The 23,340-nt window shown below is 38.8% G+C and overlaps 1 protein-coding gene across 2 annotated transcripts; it reads right to left on the bottom strand.

Moving 5' to 3' along the window:
* Window positions 1-1,319: 1,319 nt before the first annotated feature.
* Window positions 1,320-22,414, bottom strand: TRIM16 (tripartite motif containing 16). 2 transcript variants are annotated; one of them, XM_058168125.1, is made up of 6 exons: window positions 21,762-22,414; window positions 15,964-16,059; window positions 6,315-6,548; window positions 5,668-5,839; window positions 5,413-5,505; window positions 1,320-4,106 (listed from the first exon to the last, which is right to left on the bottom strand). In XM_058168125.1, the coding sequence occupies exons 1-6, from the start codon at window positions 22,317-22,319 to the stop codon at window positions 3,490-3,492; spliced, it is 1,770 nt and encodes a 589-aa protein (XP_058024108.1). In that variant the 5' UTR covers window positions 22,320-22,414; the 3' UTR covers window positions 1,320-3,489. The 2 variants fall into 2 exon arrangements, with proteins under 2 accessions (XP_058024108.1, XP_058024107.1); XM_058168124.1 differs by having other exon boundaries at window positions 1,322-4,106; window positions 5,413-5,508.
* Between the last annotated feature and the right edge of the window lie 926 nt (window positions 22,415-23,340).

The following is a 23,340-nucleotide window of genomic DNA, read 5'->3' on the forward strand; positions in this document are numbered from 1 at the left end:
TAACTTCTTCATAGATGGGACCTGCGATTTACCTCATCTGCAAGACCTGATGGGAAGCGCACTTACAATCAGGAAGAGGAGGTTACTCAAGTAACTAACCCCATGCTATGAAGGACTTTAAGGATGAAAATAGCACCCTGAACTGGAGCTACAATAACCTCAGCTTACTCTGAAGTCCTGCGGATCATCAGTCACCTAGGATGGATTGGTCTCATAGGTCCTACCTCCCTGCAGTAGATAGTGGCACCCGAGAAGTCCATGGTAATCAGCGTAGGAGTTCTCTCAACTCCAGAACACTTGCCGTTGTTCGGACAGAAAAACCAGATCAGGTGTCAGCCATTGTCCCATGTCAGGCTCTGGATAAACTGAGATTGGCCCTTGGCTGTCATTGTAGCCATGAACCCCTGAACTGCCTCTGACTATAACATCAGAGAAAGCAGACGGAAGTCCCCCAAAGCCATATGTCTGGAAACTCCACCACACGCCCAGCCACAGAGTCCAGCAACTCAGGCAGGGAGGTTGCTACGCAGCAGGGAAGCCGGTATAACAGCAACAATCCCAACTGCTCCTTAGAGCTCAACTTCATGAATAGAATCTCACAACTGGCAACCTGTGTGGTAGTGTCCCTCAAAGCTTTAAGAGATCTCAGGATGTCAATCGCCAAATGTCCACCCCTACCCTGGACTCTCAGCTGATGCCATACCTGAAACCAATTTATTGTAAAACCATTTTACATAAGAATAACCACTTAAGATGAAATGTACCCCAGGGACTCAACTGATTGGAGGGGGAAGTTGGATAACTGTGTAAAAATTTTTCAAAATATCCTCTTCAGTGCTTTTGAAGTTTCATAACCTTTTAAATATATAAGAAAATGCAACTTAATCAATCAAAGTGGGAACCTCAGTGGAATTTAGAAGATGGCCTTACGGCTTTCAGGGATCACTCCATTTTGTGTCTAGAAGGGGCCTGGACATTACTGCTGCTTTTCTGAAACAGCCATTTCCTCCCAAACTAGCATCTGGATTTTGACCCAATTAATATTTCCAGAGCCATTCAAAGAAAACATCACAAATAAGGGCAGATGCAGCCTAGTTCAATTGTAAACTGAGATTGGTGTTCTTACAGCCACATTTGATCTATCCTGAAATAGATGCAGTTTCTGCCACCTAAGCATTCTGGGCTCAAGAGAAATGCAGGTGCCCTTTTCTGGTATAAGCCAGATATTTTAAAAAGGAAGATGTCACTCCATACCATATCATTTGAATTCCAGTTCTTTTCTTGAGCACGGATATTTAGAATAAACTTCAGTTTATTAGCCTGAATACATGCCTGAAAAAAAATTGTGATCCATTCAAAAGCTTTAAGGTACATTTGAACATGCATAATTTGCCTTCTAAGGCACTGAAATACAAATTTCTCACATTTTTGTTTGCAATTAAAGCAAGTGTATCTAATTATTATGGCACAACACTGCCCCCTTGTGGGAAAGAACTGAGTTATTAGGCCTTCCTAAATCTTCCTAAAATGCTACTTGGGCTGAAAAAGAATTAGCTAAAGATAAAATTATATTTATTTATTATCAGCGTTCAATTCATTTAGTGACATATTAAACAAATATCTTTTGAGCATTTATAAAAATGTTAGTTTAAACCCAACTTTTTGATTATTCGTAATTTGAAGGTTTACTGAGATCATTTGTTTTTTATCACTTTTTAAACACATTCTTCATTGTTACTCCTTATCAACAATCCAGCCAACACAAATGTATCCATTACAAGGCTATCTTGGAAATGAATAACTCCATTTATAAAAGCTAATCAGTTCACCAATCCGAAACTTTGCAGAATCTGATTAAGTCAGAATAGAAACAAATAGTAACCGAAACCAAACATTCTGGCTTAAGAGGGTTTTAAAAATCAATAGCGAGTGCCAACTTGTCATTCCAACATTAAGAGACCCTTGAAAATATCTGAAGCAGTAATATGGAATTACAATTACATGTTAGTAACAGATTTCTATAACCAGACAAAATAGATATTCTAAATAGAGCCTCCTTTATAGTCTTCTGCACTGATTGTACGCCTTTGCTGCATGTACACATCAAAATGTCATATGATTATTGGAGAATTTAGCTGTGTTCCCAATATCAGGCAGTTTTGTTCTGGCACCACCTCCATGCTTGTGTCATAGCTGTAGACATCTAGATAGATCTACTGTAGACATATGCTCATAATCCTCCAGAATCTTCAATCCTAATTGTTGCAAACATCATATGTGTCACAATACTGACTGGCAGTGCTAGAAGTTTCAGGCTCATACAGCAAGACAGCATGAAGACAAATAATAATGAAGCTTTGTAAATAATCACGAAAGATTAAGCACCCAACATCAAAATAACAACACTCATCTGAGCTAGAGCGCCTAGAGACGTCACTGTGATTTGTTCCTTAAACATTCAAGGAAAACAAGTTTATTGCTGATATGGTAGACATTTTTAACTTTCATAGACATTGACTAGTTCAGATAATAAAAGAGCTAGCTCTATGGATAACTGAACTGTTAACTGGTCCTTAAATATGCACATTGAATTCTCTCTCTTTTGCTGTAAGTACAATATAGGATATAATATACATGTGCATTCATTGGGATACAATATACTTATTGAGCAAAGGAAACATAAATATAAAAAAGATACAAAGAAGTGGTTTCTGATCTTCTTTACAGTAAGTACAATTCTAAATTTATTTCATATACTATGGTTACAACATGACCCTCTTCTTTCTATAATTTATTCTATCTAATCATGAAAAACATAAGTCATACATTCATTTTTTTTCTGCCTTACACAAAAGGCCATAATAGGTTTCCAATCAGTAATAAATATAGATAAGTATCTTTTCTCTGATCAAAGAAATTAATTTAGCCACCTCAGCAAGTTCTATCATCTTCACCAACCATTCCTCTATTGTGGGTAGTGCCGATTCTTTTTATCTTTATGCATACAATTATTTCCCTACTCTCAAAAGTGATTTGAGGACACCAATTGTTCTAAAATCTGATTTGATCAATACATGTGACTTGTACTTTCTATAGCATAGGCAGTACAGGGGGATTAAGCAAGGAGTGACTGTATATATATAGATAAATTGTCCTTATTCTTTCAATAAATAGCAGTGTTATGCTAACAGCCATTTGGTTTTTATTTTGAATGCATCCGTTAGAAGTTTACAGTCAGAAAGCAGTTGGTTTTGCAAATAAGTATTTTCAATACTTTCACTTAAAAACAGGAAAATTTTTATAGTTTAACTCTTTTCTCTCTCAGTGAGAGGTAATATTCACAGAGGTAATATGCAACCTGAAGTATATAAAACACACTTTTTCAATAGGATTCTTCTACAAAGAGTCCACAACTGACCAATGTTGCCTAGATTGCATAACAAAGATAATAACTAGGTTCTGAGTTAACAGTTTCAACTGTGCATTGCTTTAGTCATGTGCCTCTAAACTACTGGAAACCGATTCTCCTGTGGAAGGAAGAGAAGCTTCTGGATCCTGCTCAGCTGCTTCTCGCAACCTAACAATCTGAATGCTGTTTTCCTTCTTTGATAGCCAGAAGGCCGGATATAAAGGCTCATTAAACTTGCATTCAAAAGTATGCAAGACAGTCATTGAGTCAGCAGTGATCCCATAAAAGGAGAGTGTCCCTCTAGGGTAATCTAGGTAGACCCCTATTCTGCTGAATTCCTGGGATTTCAAAGGCGTCTCCACATCAACATGCCAAGCTGAGAAATCCTTGCCTTTCCATTTAATACACCAGGAGAAGTTATTCCCTGAGATGCAACTGTTGCTCTCTGAACCTTTCCTGTCAATGCTCTTATTTGTCATGCCAATGTAAATACCAGCTCCAAATATCTCGACTTCAAAGTAATAACGGCCCATATATAAGCTTTGATTGGACAAGACTTGGCGCCAGTGGGCAAATCTTTCTGGGTGATCTGGGTACGGGTGCTCCCAGGGCGTGGTGTTGGAGATCCTGTGGTTGTCATCCAAAAGCCTCAAATAGCGATGAGCAGTAACTTGGTCAAATGTTAGCAGGCAAGCATCTGCACAAAAAAATAGATACATTTTTTTAAAAGCTAGAAATAATTAATTGAGCGCTAAATACTGCACCTAAAAAACCTAATTAGATTTTATAACAGGAGTAAGGCCAGGATATATTTTGTCTAGAATGTATAGAACTTGGAAGAATCTCACTTTTTCTTTACCTTTGTCAAACAATATTTAGGTTGTAGCCAGTGGTGAAATCCAATTTTTTTTTACTACTGGTTCTATGGGCATGGCTTGGTGGGCGTGGCTTGGTGGGCGTGGCAGGGGAAGGATATTGCAAAATCTCCATTCCCACTCCACCCTGGGGCCAGCCAGAGGTGGTATTTGCTGGTTCTCTGAACTACTCAAAATTTTCACTACTGGTTCTCCGAACTGCTCAAAATTTCTGCTACCGATTCTCCAGAATCTGTCAGAACCTGCTGGATTTAACCCCTGGTTGTAGCTATATCTGCTGGTTAAAAATATTAAAATACACATGATGGTTAGTATATTTTTCCACTGGTTCTCGGTCATACTGAGTCCTTTGGGAGATAGGGCGGTATATAAATATAAACAATAAATAAATAAATAAATAAATATATTGGACAGAGGTGGAAACTTAGAGAACATCTTGGCTTGGTCTGTGAAATCACTATGGTTTTTGCATACTTGCTTGGAATAAATAAATTGCTTGCTTAAGTAATAGTTCCGTATATTTCAGTACTGGAAAAAGCAATATTCAATAACTAATACTAATACTAATATTTATTTAGTTTTTTAAAAAGTTCTTGACATAATTTAATTGACCATTTTAGAAAGCAAAGAAAAATGTTCTTTCCTCCAAAACATTTTCCTAGGATTTTTGTTCTAATACTGATTCCTACAAATGTCTGTATAAAGCTAACCCTCTGGGTCCCTTGAGCTTCCCTTGATTCCTTGAGTTGGAATGTTTTGTTTGCATCAATATACTTTGAGATTTATTCTTTTCAAATGCTTCACACAGCCTTATTACTTGTGTTTACTGCTTATTATAATGATTATGTTTGATATATCAAAGTGAGGTAACATAACAATAAATGATAGCAGAAAATAAAACATAAGAGGGAATTGATCAGAATGAATCAATGGCTGCTCTTATAGAAACTATATATTATGCTCAGTGTTCAGCGTGCCCCTGAATTTTCCGAGAAGGCATAATTGTACGTATCTCCTATTTGTCAGTTTCCCACAGATGTCTTCAGATAAGCCAATATTGTTGGTCTGATCCTGCAAGGCTTTCTTAATTCTTTCAAATTTTGTACCAAAAATGGGACAATAACTTACAGTTTAAGAAGTCATTCCTACTTTGAGGTTCTGGAGCCGACAGGCGATGTTTGGATGGAACAATTGCAGCCACCGTTGTTTTTATCCCAGCATCTTCTATACAGATGTAGGGAGGGAAGGAAGGAAATAATTTTTTGGTATGACTAAGAATTATTGAATTGTTAGGATCAAAACTGTTGATAAGTGAGTAGCCTTAAAATTGATCAACATGAATAAACATGTAAATTAAAGATGGATGGATGGATGGGTACTCACCATCATTGGCAAACTTCTGCAATTTTTCTTTATAAGAAATTTGTAGTAATTGTAAAAGCTGTTCAGTGGATTCAGAGATCACTTTTTGGATTCCTGATAATTTGTCTTTCAAGCCAATATACACACTGGGCAATGTATCATCTCCCAGATGCTTCTTGAATTCACAGTATTCCTAAATATGCACAGATATATAGAAGACATAAGAACATTGCTTGGGCAATGGCTGGGAGGAAAGCTAGGAAGAAAAACCCTGTGCATTGTGTTATCATGATATAACACCCCCCCCCCCTTTCATATTTGCATTTCAACATCCAATGAAAATATTCAAATCAAGAGGTTTGGTTCACAACACCACACCATGGTGTACCCCTCTTCTATTCCCATTGGCCAGTTATAGATTCAGAGCAGCAGCTATGTCTTATGTGAACACCAATAACTGATTATATCAATACAGGCCAATTAGTGAAAAGGCAAAAAATAAATTAATCCAAAACCACCTTTCCAAATGATGTACAAATCAGATGTGGGTTTCAGCTCCCATAACTTTCAGTGAGAGAACTTTGGTGGTTGAAACCCAAAATATTCAAGAAAGGCAAACAGTCATTGAAGGCTGATCTAAACATTTTTGCTATCATTATTTAAGGTACCTTTAGAAAGATGATATCATTAGTGTGAGTGGCCATCTTCTGCAATCTTTTCCTACATTCCTCCATCGTCACTTGTTGGCTCTGAAGGTAGGTCTTTATTCCATTTGCATGATTAACTGCAGCACGCTCTTTCTCCTCCAGAAAAGTGAGCACAATGGCATGGGTTGCCTTGACAGCTTGGAGCAGCTCCTCAAACTTCTCTTCCACCAAGAGTTTCACTTCAGATACTGAATTCTGCAAGAACAGAAGCCACCATTTTTGCAAAGCCTTAAACTGATCTGTTTGACATTTTAAATTGACCATACAGTAAACCGTACAGCTGTACCCATAACCATGCAGTCCTTCCAGTCATGTTCCACTCCAAACATTCTTTAGATGTATAAGATAGGTTGACAGGGGGAAAAAATGAGCCACATCCAAGAATAAATTATTCTATGTAAACACAGCAGCTATTTCCAAGTATTAACTTACTATTATGCATGCCATCATTATAGTATGTCAATTCACTTGTAACATCCCACTAAATGAGAAAGAAAACTATTATTACTCTAATAGTATCTTATGTCTTGGGGACACGGTGGCTAAAACGCTAAGCTTGTCGATCAGAAAGGTCAACAGTTCGGCTGTTCAAATCCCTAGGGCAGGATAACAGAGTGAGCTCCCGTTACTTGCCCCAGCTTCTGACAACCTAGCAGTTTGAAAGCATGTAAAAATACAAGTAGAAAAATAGGGACCACCTTGGTGGGAAGATAGCAGCATTCCATGTGTCTTCGCCATTTAGTCATGCTGGCCACATGACCACGGAATTGTCATCAGACAGCGCTGGCTCTTTGGCTTAGAAATGGAGATGAGCACCACTCCCTAGAGTTGGGAACAACTAGCAAGTATGTGCAGGGGGAACTTTTACCTTTACCTATCTTATGTTTGGGTTTATTATAAAGAATAACTCATCAAATGCTAACTTGCTGTAGCAAGTAAAGAGAACTTTCAGCCTGTGGCTATAATAACAACCCTTGGATGTTCTCCATTGTGTCTGCAAAATTAAAGTTTCTCAGTAGTTCTTTTAAATTACAAAGTAAATCCACCCTCCATTTTGCAGGAAGAATAAATTGTCTTTTACTCTGCAGTAGAAAACTTAGAGCAATCACTCTTTTTTTTTTTTTTTTTTTTTTTTTTCCAAAAAGTTTTTATTGGTCAAAAAAGGTTTATACAAATACATATCAGGTATGGTAAATTTTCATTTTTCTTATACAAGATAAGAATTTTACTCAAAATTTTAAACACATACAACAGCCATATGGCAAGCAGGTGATACGAAGTAGCTAAGTTTATCAATCTTACATACGCAATAAAGAAGGGTCAAGAATAATCAAAATATCATACAAAGGAGAATAAGGAAAACCAACACAATACCAAATATCATTGTCACTTCCTAGTTTTGGATCTCAGAACTCTGGGTTCAGCCTGACCCAACTCCAGGGCGCAACAGCGGCAGCCGCCTCCTCCCATGGTCTATAACCTCCCTTCTTCAACTCCTGGGTCATCTAATTCCAGGAGGGCTTTGTGTTCCTCCACGTAGGCCGCAGCCTCCATAATTGTACTAATTTTTTCGTAATGCCCTCCCGGAAAATCATCAATCCTCTGGCATCAGCCATCTGAAGCCTACTCCTTCTGGTACAATTTGCTTGACAAAAGTAATATTTCTTTCTCATTTCACGTACCTGTCTGGGAATCTGCCTCAGAATGGCTATCTCCCTGCCCCTATAAGTCAGTGCCCCACTCCTATGTTTTCTAAGAATTTCATCTCGCCTCTTCTCACAAATTTGACATGAACCTCTCTAGGAACTGCATGCGTGCGTGCATATTTTGAATTAACTCTATAAACTCGATCCACATCCCAATTCATAAAGTCAACACCTCTCCCAAGAAATTCTCCCAACAGTTAGTCACAACATCTCTCAAGTCTTCTTGGACCACTTCTTCCAGATTTTGAAACCTAAGGAAATAAGACATTTTATCCATCTGTAGTCCAAGCACAGCATTGCCTGTCGTCTCCTCTCTTTTCTGCACTGCCCGCATCTCACCCTCCAGACCTTCCACTTTCTGCTTGTTTTCTGCTGAGACTTGTTGAGTGTCCTTTAAATCCTTTTGGATAGTCACAATTTCTGCTCTTATTTCATCCAGTTTCTTATCCATATTAGATAACTTTTCCAAAATTCTCCATTTCTCCAGCAGTTGGTCTCTGACCTTTGCCATTTAAAAAATTTTTAAAATCCTCAGGCAAGCACAGTATCCTTGTAATTTCCTCCGGATCCACCAGGGGCACTCACAGGAGCAACGAGTCCAGAGTACAGTTAGTCAACCAGGAAGTCAAGGGAAGTGATGTCATCAAGATTCTCATAGTGAAGGCGGAAGCTGGACGCCACCATTGTTCCTCAGAGGAGGGGCCTCAAACCCTCCCTCCTAAATTTCTCCATCACCTCTTCTCCAGAGCTCCACAAAACCGGTAATCTTGTTATTTTAAGTTCTCCTCTCTCCAAAGTGATTCGTGCTCCTTCCAGTCGCAGGGAGAGAAACCCCCGCACTCGGAGCACTCCACCACATTTGCCGATATCTCCTTCCCTTCTCCCTTCCTCAATTCTTCTCCGTTCCCTGTTCGCCACCAGGCTGCTGCAATTATAAATCCAAAGCCCCGGTGTCACCGGGCACAGCGGCCCAGGCGACGACCAAAGTAATGGCCGCGGCCTGAGGCCTCCGAACCCCTCCGAGCCTAGGACGCGCCAGCATCGGTCCCCCCAGTCCTGTATGTCGGCTGGGAGACCCCTGGCGAGCCGTCCGTGCGGCAGGTGTCCTTTTCGGAACACCTGGCCCCTAAGGGCCTCGGAGGCGGCCGGATTCGGACACTGGAGGCAGGAGAGGCACCTCCAGATGTCCGTTGCCGCCGGATACCGGAAGTCGTCCTCCAGAGCAATCACTCTTGATGTTCTTTGTAGTAAAGAAAGAAGCTTATTCAGTGACTGAAAAGCACAAGCGGTGGAAAATAGTGGGAAAGACTTGCCTCCCTGAAGCCCTGATCCCTGACAGCTTCCAGCACCTCAGAAAGTAGCAAGGAATTCAGTCTTTGAACTCTAATTTGTTTGCTATCTTTGTTCTGTCATTTGGTAAGCTTGCTCTACAACCAAAAGACATGGAGGATTTGATCATATACACATTTATATAAAAAATCAGAACTGAAGAGAAATACCCTGTTTCCCCCAAAATAAGACATCCCCTGATAATAAGCCCAATCGGGCTTTGGAGTGCATGGCAATAAGGCCAAGTGCTTATTTCAGGGTTCAAAAAAATATAAGGCAGGGTCTTATTTTCGGGAAAACACAGTGGGAATATTGTAAAATGTTCAATATCCACAACACCAATTATCAGATACTTATTGCTACTTGTTAACCAGTTTCTGTTGTTCCTTTCTGTTCTAAATGAATGTGAATTCTACAGCAAACCTACAGCCAGATCCAGAATGTCTAATATATTGTACAGCAAAATAACCCAAAGGGTCATTTCAAAAGGCAACTGGACTTTCTGTGTTATTTTTGTTTTTTGGAAGATGCTTCACTTCTCATCCAAGAAGGAGTTCTGACAATTCTTCAGTTCTGACTGAATTGTGGGGAATGGAAGGATTATATTTCTTGCAGTCATCTGGTTGTTAGCACTTTGAAGGTCAGTCATTAGCTCTGTGGGAGTCATTGAGGCCACTTAGGAGCTTTTATGTACCCTCAGGGTCATCGGAATCAGAATGCAAATGGGTATGAAACCTTCGTCCCTTGGGAGATAGGGCGGTATATAAATACGATTAAATAAATAAATAAATAAATAAATTCTTGGAACTGCTGAAAGCACTGTGTTGTAAACAGGGGATAAGTGGGTTGCTACTGGTTCACCCCAGATCAGGTGAACTGGTAGCGGTGGTGGCAGGAGGCTCTGCCCACCTGCCTGGACACTTCTGTGCATGCACAGAAGCATCACACATGTGCATGAGTGTCAAGCTTGCGTATGAATACACACACACCCATGAGAGAACCGATAGTAAACTAAATTGAAACCCACTACTGGATAGGTGGTGTCTCTGTTGAGAGAGGGTTGTTCAATTTTAACATAGATGGCCTCCTTTACCTGTTCTGTCCCCCCCCCCAACCACAACCAAGAAGACACACGAGCTGACTATATCTGCCAGCAATTTATTCCTACGACAGATATCAGTTCAGGCAACGAACCTGTGATTGCCTGCCAAAAACTGGAGTTCGTTGCTGGAGCAACCAAGAGTTCAGAAATAAACAGAAATCCAGAAGCCAAATTCTTAGTCTCAAAATATTGCAGCCAAAGTTTCCAAGAGTCAGTTTTTGTCCATCACAAGAAGCTATAGAGCAGTTCCTCCTGCTTTTATACCCTGTGGGGTGTGGCTCCGTGACTCAGCACTCTCTAGGCCTGCCCCATCCCTTCTTTTGTTGTTCCCGCCTCTCCTTTCTGCAATGCCTGGGATTTAACCAGGACTGATTGTCAGCAGCTAGCACTTGAGGCGTTGCCTGGGAAGGGGAAGGTGCGGGAGAAAAAGGCCTCATCATCTCCTCCACCTGACCTGCCTCTGGAACCTGGAGCGGAGCCAGAGAGGAAGTTCCTGCAGAGGGAAGCCCTGTCGGCTCTTCCCCCTCACTCTCTGAGTCACTCTCTGCCAAGAGGCCAGGGTCGGGAGCCAAAGACACAACATTACTCTCTTTCAAACCAGTGGTCCTCTCTGTCCAGATTGTGGACTTCAAAAGAGTGACCTTTGTTTTTCAAATGTAGATGGACTGCTGAATCTTGTCCTGATGAATTTGTTCTCCTCCTGTATGTAATACCATGCATTTATGAAGGGGTTGCTTTGTTTCTCCAGTGTACAGACCTGCACATGTCTCACAGCATCGTACTACATACTTCACATTGCTCAGTTTTTTATGGATGCCATGACAAGCTTCTGTCTTAGTGCATTCTTAATATATTCTTAGTGTATACAGTAAAACAATTGAACATGGCTTCCCAGTTTTTCATCCAATTTGCAAGATGGAGTGTTATTCAAAAGAAATCAATCAATGGAAAATTTAGCCTGACTAGAATTGTTCCATCCAAACTTCTAGTGGCAAACAGCTTCTTTATTTTCTTAGCTAGACTTTTCCTACATTAAATTCTCCTACATTACTCCAGACTATTAGCAGCATGTCATATAAATTGCAGATTTCCCTAGTATGCTTCCTTCTGGCAGCATTTCCTGAGGATGGATGCTTGTATTAGTGCTTGGGCAAAAAAGATATCCTGCCAGTTTGTCCTCTTCTGTAGAAGAAAAGATTCTGCTTTTAAAAATCGAGGACAAAAGTTAAGTCCTAGGACTAGGAAAAGGAGGCAAGAAGGATTGCATGTGGTTAAAGGTTGGCATCTGGAAGAATCTGGTAGACCAAGGAAGCAAGCAGGAAATGTTTGCTACAGTGATCCATTTATCTCTAACAGGTAAAAAGTTTTTATAGACCTGCATACCTGCATACATATATAAAAATATAATAGATAGGATGGACTGGTTTCCCTACTTACATACCTCAAAATTCTAGAGCCTGGAAAGGACAGTGTGAAATATATTTTCATCATTTATATTTTTATCATTTTTTTCCCCTTTATGTTTGCCAGTCAGGCACACAGGATTTAGCAACCCTATTTTTCATACAATGGAAATATGACGGAAGATGAAAAATAAAAGCATTCCTTGGAACACAAATGTTTGCCACTGCAACTACCAAGCAACTATATCATGGCAGGAAGGGTGGTTAGAATGTGTAGGCCCAAAAAATCTTCAGAAAGGTGAAACTTCAGCTTTTCACCTATTGGGCCCAGCTTTCTGTTAAATGCCTCACAAATGACAATAAAGTAGGATAGTTGGTTCAGATTTTTAAAAATTGAAGTTTGGTACTTGCGATTGGCTAACCCTGGAAATCCCCAAAAGTTGCTATTGTGTTTTCCTTTTTAGAAGATTGGGATTAAACTGCAGGCTCCTGAAGGAATAAAATATTTCCACAAATGCTGATTTCTTTTTTCAAAGAAAGTTGTTATAAGTTTTCTGTTTTTCATTACAGTTAGGTGACATTAGACGATGACTGCAGAAAGGATTGTGCAAACTGTGAGATAAACTTTACAAACTGCATAAACATCAACATTGCTCTAGAGGAGTCTTTATAGAGTTGGAGGTGAAAGGTTCACTCATTCCTCACCTCGCGTGGAGGAATTTAATGAGAAATTCCAGTAAAAACTGCAGATATTGTACAGATGAATCTTGTAAAGCAATGCAAGGGTAACTATAAAATCCTTGTGCTAAATGTCATTAATGTTGACTTTAGAATGTAAAGTATGAAACTAGCCTTAAATATTCCTTCCAGAAAAACTAAATGCAAGTTTTTAAAATATGAAAACTTGCATTACAAAAGGGCACAGAGAAAAGAATGACATATAAATCAGTTTCCTTTGTGCAAAACACTGTGAGAGTCCCCGATGAACCCTATAAATAACCTTATATTAATAAATATCAGTGCAAATAAAAGATAAATCTGTTAGTCACCCCCGTCTCTTCGTCTACCCACTAGCTTCTTTCCTGGCACTTTCTATATGGAGAAAAGAAAAATAGTGTTTTTTCAAGCCTGTTAGCTGGGTTCATATGTCATGCTAAACTGTAATGTGATTTGTTTATAATTTGGCACAACAACAATATTTACCTATTGTCATCACACATGCAAGGCTATCTATTAACTACATTATGGGATGTTTAACAGTCTGTAATGATATAACCATTGGATTAGCAGATAAAAGAATCTAGTAATTATCTGCAGCCTTCAGAAGTGTTTAGTTGCTTTCAAGATTTCATAAAAGTCTTGATTCGTTTTTGTTCACACATGATGGAGAACCTTAGTTTGGCGTGTAGAATTGAAATCACACAATTCATTTTGGGATTTGGTACAATCTAACACATGTCCCTGGTATATTGCACTGATGTCTCTCTGGCTGAACATGTAAATGAATATTTTAAAATCCTTCAAATGCTTCCAAGTAGCCAGAGGGTTCTGAAGCTTAAAGATCTTTCCAGAAGTTGACAATCAATTCATTGGTCACTCTTAAATTAGTTTAACAAGAAATAATCCAAAGGGAATCTATGTAAATAAAACTAAGAATGACTAGATGAAATCTTCAAATGGTTTAATAATCCCCCCTCTTAAAAAAAAAACCTACCCAAAGTTTATGTTCACTATTTTTATTACCAATTTAAAGGTTTGGGGAATTTCTAATCTTTAAGAATTAATTCAGATAATTCAGAAAGTATGTTTAATCAGTTTAAATGCTAATTTGGCTTTCTTTATTAGTAGCTACATACAACTCTCAAAATGTCTGCACAGAAATAAGGGAATTATTGAAATGAAGAAACTCCATGAATTGACCATTCTCAACCAGCCAAAATACCAGCTGTATTTTGCACACGTGGGCCTAGTGTTCTCAACAGTAAATGAAAAATTCCCATGTTTTCTTTTTAAAGGGTTCAAGATATAACAACAGTGCTTAAATATGGTCTATTTTTCTACAAGAAAATATTCAAATAATGTCCCCATCCTCATCAGATTTTCTAGGGAAGTCAACAGAGGTCTTTAGAGACCACCAGCACTGAAGTCTCATCCGAGGCTGTCACATAAGCCTGAATGCAAGCACTGTAATTTTTAATAATGCCTTGGAGAGTGTTATGCCCAGCTCAAGAATGACCTGGAACAATCCAGCCAAAGTTCTTTATTTGCTTGCAACATGTAAATAGAATTTTGCAAGACTAAACCTATACCACTCTAACTCAAATGGATATTCCCTGGGAGATCTAGGGAATGGCTATCCTAAATCTCTGGTGCAGCAACTATAATCTTCAAACTAATTCATATCCAACCTATCTGTGGGGCAACTGGATCTATTAAGAAACCACCCTGTCTGCAACAGGGATGGGTTCTCAATTTTTTTACTACCGGTTCTGTGGGCGTGGCTTATTTTGTGGGCATGGCTTGATGGTCATGTGACAGTGGGTGTGGCTTGATGGTCATGTGACTGGGTAGGCGTGGCCAGCTCAATGTCACTCACGTCAAGGAGTACCTTGCCTGGCCCCTCCCCTCCCAGCCATTCCTTGTCACACCCAGCCTCAACATATCTATAGTTCTGCAAAAATGTTGTTCACCTTTTTTCAACTTTATTATTTACATACTATAGATCAGGGATCTCCAAACTTGGGCTTGTGGGCTTAAGACTTGTGGACTTGTGGACTTCAACTCCCAGAATTCCTCAGCCTTTGCTGTCTTAAAGTCTTAAAGTGGCCAAGGTTAGAGACCTCTGTTATAGATGCACTTTCATGGACCACTGAAAGGAGGAAATGGCTCACATGCTTTGCCCAAGAGTGTGATAGGCAACGGGCTTTAAGGGGCTGCTAGAAAGAAAGTGGGGGGCAAAGTATTTTCCAAAGCACCAGAAGGCAAAACAAGAAGCAATGGATGGAAACTCAACAAAGAGAGAAGCAACCTAAAACTAAGGACAAACTTCCTGACAGTGTGAACCTATAATTTCACATATAAAATAGCTATTCATGTAATACAACCTGCATATTGTTCAAAACAGTCATTAATATTAGGGCTGATGTTTGACAGCAAGCCTAAAATCCCCATTCCCTCCCCACTCCAGGGGAAGGTTACTTCAAAATCCCCATTCCCTCCCCACCCCATTAATCTGTTCTGGGAAGGAATCAAACTCCCCCTTCTTCATTTCCCAAATAAAATATTACTAGATAATTAAGAAATAATTAAGCTGTTAACAAGGAACCTGCCTGGAATTCCACATTCCTGCCAGCTGCATAAAGGAAACTTTGTAAGCAGAAAACAGCTACCGGTACTTAGAGGTGGAAGCTGGAAGTTCGGCTCCATTTACAAGCAGGAAAAGAACTCATTCAAGACAGGATACTTCACAATGGAAATCGCCCAAACCTTTTTAGAAACACAAAGCACCATGCTGCACAAATCCCAAAACTTCAAAAACTTTGAACCATATAAGAATTCCTCCACTTATCCAATTTGTTGTTCAGCTGACCCAGAAAAGAGCTTCCAGCTCTGTCAATTTAAAGCAACAGCGTTTCCCCGCCGCTTCTTCTTTGCCAAGTGATCTCCTGGCTGAGAAGTGAGTCCTGATTTTTTCATTGTAGCCGATCAGTTGGGAGGCTTCTTAGCTTCTCAATTTAAAGCGACGGTGTCTTGCGTTTTTTTTTTCTCTTCTTCGTCAAGTGAGCCCTGAGTTTTTTCCTTCCGGCCGATCAGCTGGGAGTCGGGAGGCAGCAATAGATTGGGGGTGGGGCCAAGCAGAATTTTTACTATCGGTTCTCCGAACTACTCAAAATGTTTACTACCGGTTCTTGTGAACTGGGGAGAACCGGTAGCAACCCACCACTGGTCTGCAAGCATACCTTTTGCCAAGCAATGAGTATAGGGAAGACTTTTTAAAGCATACCAATCATTTCTACCATTGCCAAGGGCTGAATCTCTAATGAACAGAGATGCTCTGTTTTAATTCTTACCACTATAGACTCTGAGTTCTTCTCCAATTTAACAATTGCATTTTCAGCTGACTTCAATTTCCAATCATATTCTTCTTGATGATGAAGAAGTTCACACTGTTGACAGATAAACCAGATATTTATTTATACATGGAGAGAAGTCACATAACAGCTGTTGAAATCATGAATGAGTTCATTTTTTTATAATAATAATTTTTATTAAACATTTTTTAAAAAACAAAAAAGAATCTTTAAAAATTGTTTCTTTCCAACAATTTTGCAACGGTTAAACATTTCTTACTTGTCCATTTTTTCTCCCTTATTTCAATGAATCCTTTATAAATACAAGTCTAATATTAATTCATTTACATATGTACATATAAATAACAGTGTACCCAATTTCATTTCTACAAATTACATTTTTTCTGTTTCCTTTTACTTGTTGTTACATTTCTACTCCTATATCTTCCTTATTTGATCTTTCCTTGCCTTTTAGCTCTCTTCTCTAGCCAATCAAGTTATCTTCGGTTGGTATGTTATTGTTTTTCCAATTCTGTGCGTATATTATTCTTGCTGCTGTGATGATATGGATGATTAAATATCGTATTTTTTTTCATAAGACCCTGGGAGTATTCCTAATAAAAATGTTTCTGGTTTCATCTCAATATGTTGTTTGGTTATTTCTTATAATTGTAATTTAATCTTACTCCAATACTATATAATATAATAATATGAATGAATTCATTTTTGTTCATGAACATTCAGACTGAAAACTGCTTCTGTATGGAGCCAGACAAGTTAGATAAAGTGATGGGTAATAAACCAACACTTGTAGACAAGACTGGGGTGTGGTTGGTCTGTACGAAACATCATCCCTGTTAGTCACTCTGAATGAGGTTGTACTTCCTTAAAAACTGTCCAAAATCCAGTAGAATTGAGGTGGAGTATAAATTAATTCCCTTAAAATTAATTTGTTGCAATCCAAAACTTACAATTTGATGATACTCCCTGATCAAGCCTTGCTACTGGAGTATCATATTTAATTAACTGTTATTGCAACCATATTATTTGATCAATACCATGTGGCGACTGGAAGGGCATCCGGCCAGGGAACACTCTGCTAGCTCCATTTAATTGCCCAGACTCCACCCCATAAAAGATTATGGGGTCGGAAGGAGGAGGAGGAGGAGGAGGAGATTATTTGATATCATGAAATACTTATCAAAATCAAAGGATTGTCATCCAAACCAGCAATTAGACAACAGGAACTAACATATATTGGTGACTTAAAACTAAACCATCAACAGTAGGTGGAAAAATAAGCCACTACAACCAATTTTATATTAAAACAATTCATATCCTTTGCAACCAAGTATCACAGCTGACATTCTTTTATATGTGCAACTGCATATGTCACTACTTGCTGAATTACAAAATGTTCTATGGCTGCTAAAAGAAGCACCTGATATAAACTCCAGCTTTGCTGCTTCAATACAGAGTAAAAATGACTTTTAAGTGCTGTGTGCACACATAGATGTATCATAGAATCATAAAGTCATTCTGATATCCCAGGGGTGTCAAACTCGATTTCATTGAGGGCCACATCAGGGTTGTGTTTGAACTCAGTGGTCCAGGGTGGGTGTGCCAGGGTGGGCATGGCCAGCTCGTTGTCACTCCTGTCGGGGCACCTGTGGTGGCTTGAGCACTCTACCAGTGAAAACAGGCTCCGAAGCTCCGTTTTCGGCTGCCATGGCCTCCTGCAACCCTTTGCCAATGAAAACGGAGCTCAGGAGGGCCATGTACAGCCCTCCTCAGCTCTGTTTTCACTGGCAGAGGGTTGCAAGAGGCCATGGCAGCCAAAAACGGAGCTCGGGAGCCTGTTTTCACTGGCAGTAGCACCACAGGCTGATCCTTCACTGTTTCCAGGGTAGTCCCGTGGGCCAGATCTAAGTACCCCATGGGCCAGATCCGGGCCCCAGGCTTGAGTTTGACACCCCTGCTCTATCCATATACATTAATGGCATAAATAGAAAGTGAGTTCTTTAAATTCTTGCTTCAAAGCTGGGAGTTGTAACACAGTGATAGTTAGAGATTCCAATGGTCCAGAAATGAGTAATAATCTCCAAAGTAAACTATGAAAAGTATCCAAGCAGTAATTAGAGTCTGGTAGAGGAATAAAAGTAGGGGATGAAAAAAGAGAATGAGCACCAGAATGCCTCTTTTATTCATTTTTGTTTTTTACCTTTTAATTATTTTTCTCAATTCCTTTAAGTATATGTATGTATTCTTGTTTTCTTTTTGCCTTTTTTGCTCGTACATTTTATTTAAATGAATAAAAGAGACATTTTTTAAAAACCCAACATTTCAACAGATTTTCATATCACTTTTTTTTAAATAAGAAACAGTATTGCTGAAACGATCATAACGATTTATGTTTTTGGAGATGGAGAGAAACGAATGCTTGATTTAAATATATTGTTCCATTTCGGTAAGAAGCAATTACCGTATATACTCGAGTATAAGCCGAGTTTTTCAGCACGTTTTTTGTGCTGAAAAACGTCCCCTCGGCTTATACTCGGGTCTATACGGCTTATACTCGAGTTTTGTTTTTTTTTAAAGCCCCTCGGCTTATACTCGAGTATATACGGCTTATACTCGAGTTTTTTTTTTTTCTTTTTTTCACATTTTACCGGACGGTGCAGTGAGAGGGCGGGGCGGGGGAGCCGCCAGCCTTCTCAGCTGAGGGAGGGAGGGTTTCCCCAACCGGTAGGTGCCTCATTTCCCACCCTCGGCTTATACTCGAGTCCCCAGTTTACCCCAGTTTTTGGGGTAAAATTGGGGACCTCGGCTTATACTCGGATCGGCTTATATTCGAGTATATACGGTACATGTATTAACTCAATCTTGAGATTTATCTCGGGAGGTGACTTTTGGACAGAGAAAATGAACACATAATCAAAAGATGTATTGTTCGACGTTGGAAACACAAACATATGGCTCCAACTATTTGGTGGCTTGCAGAATTGATTAACTTACATCAACCATGAAAGTAATGAATCACAGTTTCCATTTATTAATAAATAAATGTTGTAAATATTACATTTTTGTCCTTTTCCAGGTTTTTTTTCCTCCTTTTATAATTTTCTTTTTGTTATTTTATATTTAGCTAATTAAAAAGAACACAAAAATATTTCTCTGTGGAATTTAATCAGGACAAACCATGCAGGATAATCTGAAGTAAAGATTGTGTTCCAGTCCTTAAAATTGTCTGTTAATGATAACTAAATTCTATAGTTTGCCCTTAGAACTTGGAATTATAAACATTATTCACAAATAGGTAATATAGTTAAAATGCAATAAACAGGATTGGTCCTTCTGCTTCAAAACATTTCCGGAAACAGTGACCAAAGGAAAATCTAAAGTATTGACAAACTCTACAAAGAAGAAGAAAATGGATTTTAAATGCTCCCTATTATGCTGATCAAGTTAGCCTTCTTCCATTTTCAATAAGCCATGAAGATTATCAATGGAAGAGCCAAAACTGTTTTTTTTTACCTTGATTATTATCCCATTTGTAAAATGTCCAGTTTTCCATTCCCTGTATTTTCATTCCATATAGCAATTGGGGAATAACTTTTCTACAGAAAATATTTTATTTGTTGAATGATAAAAGAAAAAGAAGGGACACTGATCTCATTGCTCTCAATATCACATTTATGATACACAAATTCCAGATCAATGTTTGAAAAAAATATATAAATGAAGGTATTGCCATCCCAAAATCCTGTATTAATAAATGTTATTACAGGAATTTTCCCATTCAGTTAATTGGTGAACAGATTTGTTTTAAGTCCTTTAAAAGCTTAAGGCACCCAGCCTTTTAAACTCCCTAAACTTCAAGTTTAAAAAAGTAATTATCTGGAGAATGTCACCAGACATATCTACTACCGTCATTGCAAGCCAGTTAAAAAAATAAACTGGTTGACTGCTCATTGATTTAGAAGGTGATGCCTATTTGTTCTCTAATACTTTGCAGTCTCTTCATGTCTATTCCTCCCATTTTTTTCTTCCAGTTGATTTCACTGTGATCCACTCAGTCTAATATGTTAAGTATGAGTAACAGCTCCTTTCCAGTTGCACACAAGAAGCTCGTAAAAAGAATAGTAGGTTGAAGGTCCTACTGATCATTATTCTGTGGCATCTTATAACCAACACAATGCAATGTAGCTACATTTTAGCTCTTTTAATTCTTTTACATTTACTTTTAAATAAGCATAATCAAAATGAAACAAAAGTCTGTCCCAAACAGGATTGAGACATTGTAAAAAGGGATTTCCTGTCAGGTTTTACTCCCTTAAGGTGAAAGACAGCAAAAGAAGAGAGGTTAAGACATGATAAAGTGGAGGAACAACAGTGAATATTACACAACTCTGCTTAGTATGAAATAACTGGTATAAGTAATTTTATCCTGCAGAACAGGAAAATTAACAGAAAAAGTAGTAAAAAGTTTATACCAACAAAAGGTGTTTATTTATGACAGCTATAAATGCCTGATTTCTCCACCTAAGCTATGATTCATAACCATTTGGAACTATTTTCATATTATCTATGCTTCAGGCATGAAATGTTTCACTGTGGAAACTGAGACATAAAACGGAACACCCTATAGGAGAAGGAGACATGCTACCTGCTTGTTTGTTCAAAACTGAATTCAAGTTCGAGCAGAGGGGGGAAAAAACACCTCAGGAAGAAATTATTTCAAACTCCATATTTGCAAGATAGTGAGGAAGTTTGTTCTCTGTTTGCTTTTGCAATGATGTAGAGATGCAAAGGTTTGTTAAGAAAAATGTGCACTCAGTTGAAATGCATAGCCAGGTGAGGGAAAAAAATACTGAATTGCTTTTCAAAAAGGGAAATGAGCTGAACTTCTATAAATTTGGAAATTAACCAGGATCAGGTATCTCAGGTAGGGAAAAATAAACCATGGGAGCAGCTATGACAAACCACTCCCATATCTTTGCCAGGAAAATTGCGCAATTGTATCTCTGAAGTCACCAAGAGCTGTGCTCGGTTTTGACAATTTTTGAGGGCATTTTTAGCTTTTCTGTACAAAGGAAGAATTTATAATGATAGGGCAAGAACCACCAGACGTGGACATAATTCCAGTGTTCTCCTACAGGAAATAAAATGGGCTATAATCTTTGGTATTAGTCCCAAGAAGTATCATAAAATAGTTGAATTCCTCCACTGTGCCTCAGAATCAGTCAAATGCCAATTGCCTGAGTCAATAGTAACTAAGCAAACTCCAGGTGTTTCATAAGTAGTCTGAATATTCCAGATGTCATGCTTGGCAAGACAGTCAGTTTCTCATAGAAAGTAGGAAAGTCCTTTTGCTCATCAGGATTTCTCCCTATTAAAAACCCCCAATCCTCTTTCACTAGGAAGCTTTTATTTCATAATACCCCACTTGCAAATTCATGAAATCCCAGTATAACGCAGTTCTCTTATGTTCATTTAGGAACAAGCCTAAGTGCATGCTAAGGCATGATTCACGGAATAAGCCAAAGAGGTAGGATTTATACATAAAGCTGCATAAAATGCATAAATCGGTACTTAGATTCACGTGTTCTGCTAAGCCACAACCCAAGAAACAATAAGGAAACTCACTGTGACCTAGTCCCTAATGTTCATTCAAATGACCTTATGAAAGGCTAGGTGTGAAAGTAAGAACTCTCTGACCTCTTATTTCCAAGCACTGAACAGGCTGTGACAGTTCTCCTACGTATCATATTAACAATAAACTTATATTGAATCGTTACCTCTTTTTCTTTCCTGGCTACTCCACAGATTACAGCTTGGTGGTTTTGATGTCCATCAGAAAGACACTCCTCACAGATACAGATTAGGTCACTGTGGCAGAACCAGCTGAGATGTCTTTTGTGGGTCTTGCAGCTCTGTATGTCAATTTCCTTTAGTGGATCCATAAGCTTATGGCTCTGTAGTTTGACATTCTCCAGGTGAGGCCTCAAGTGATCCTGGCAGTAATTTACCATGCAGGTCAAGCAGGATTTTACTGCCTGCACCTTCTCTGCTAGGCAGAAATCACAAAGCACTTCTTCCTCCTTCTCCTTCTCTTCTGGGTGACTTTCTGTCAAGATACTGGGTGAAGGATCCTTGGATGATTCGTTTTCAGACAAGTAGTCTCTCAGGCCTGGTTCACAGTGGTATGGATCTTTGCTTTCCATAAGGGTTCCTTCATTTTTCAATTCTCTACTCCCACATTTTTCTTCATAGATTGGTGAGCCATTTACTACAGGATCCTGAACTGCCAGGTCTTCAACCAGCTCTTTGGGACAACTTGAAGCGGAGGCAGCCATTACCTGTCTGTTATTTCCTGAACAGAACCACCCCTCCAATGCTAACAATAGCTCTAGGTTTCTAAGGTGCTTGCTGTGTAACTGCACCTTCGGAAGAAATGGAAAAAAAAAAAAACCAGTCACACCTGAATGTTCCTGAGCGACTGTGTGCTTTAGGGGATTAACTCTTTCTTTCCATCTCCTAGAATGCATGGTCTGAAATTACGCAATAGGGGATCAGGTGATATAAGCAGTTGGCATATATTCAACCTCTTTCCTGTTGGTGTTATTAACCAGCCAAATCTTGCTTTCATGTGTCTGTGTTATAACATACATCCAGGAAATGTATGAATCATGTAGAATGTGAATGTATGTGTGTGTGTCCTGTCATAATTTCATGTTGAGCTATGTTGATATGTTTGTTTCTCTCATGAATTTTTTAGAAGACACTAGCAATCTCTGGGACCATCATAAGAACAGGCTGAAGGCTCAGGGACCATCACTACCTATTTCCATAACTGCCATAACTTGCACTTAGAAAATATTGTGCATATTTTTTTAAAAAAATAAATAAAGGTGGCTGACAGACTTATAATCTAATACCCATATTCTCAAAGGATAAAGGGATAAAAGAAGAAGCAGGAAATATATTCATATCCATTTTTTTTATCAATTGAACTAAATTAAATGGTATGTTTAATACTGCAGTGACTTAATGACAAATAATTGGAATAAGGATTTAATTATTTCAAATTATTTCTACTCTGTGACTTACAATGTATTGCTAGTGGGGGCCCTTATAGCTACTGCTGTATATTGGACTGAAATATTGCAGTTTTATCAAGAGGACATCATAAACATATTTAGACACAGCAGGTCTCTCACCTTGACAGTTAAATTGTCCAACTATCATGGCACTTCCACATGGAAGGAAAGAGGAAGACTTTGTCATGGCAATTATGAAAATAGCTAGGGATGGACAACCTTTGGAGCCACACAGGGCTCTCAGCTTGTTCGTATGATGAGCCCCCAGAGGTTGCTG

This window comes from Ahaetulla prasina, chromosome 2 (assembly GCF_028640845.1).
Source record: "Ahaetulla prasina isolate Xishuangbanna chromosome 2, ASM2864084v1, whole genome shotgun sequence".
Lineage (NCBI taxonomy): Eukaryota > Metazoa > Chordata > Lepidosauria > Squamata > Colubridae > Ahaetulla > Ahaetulla prasina.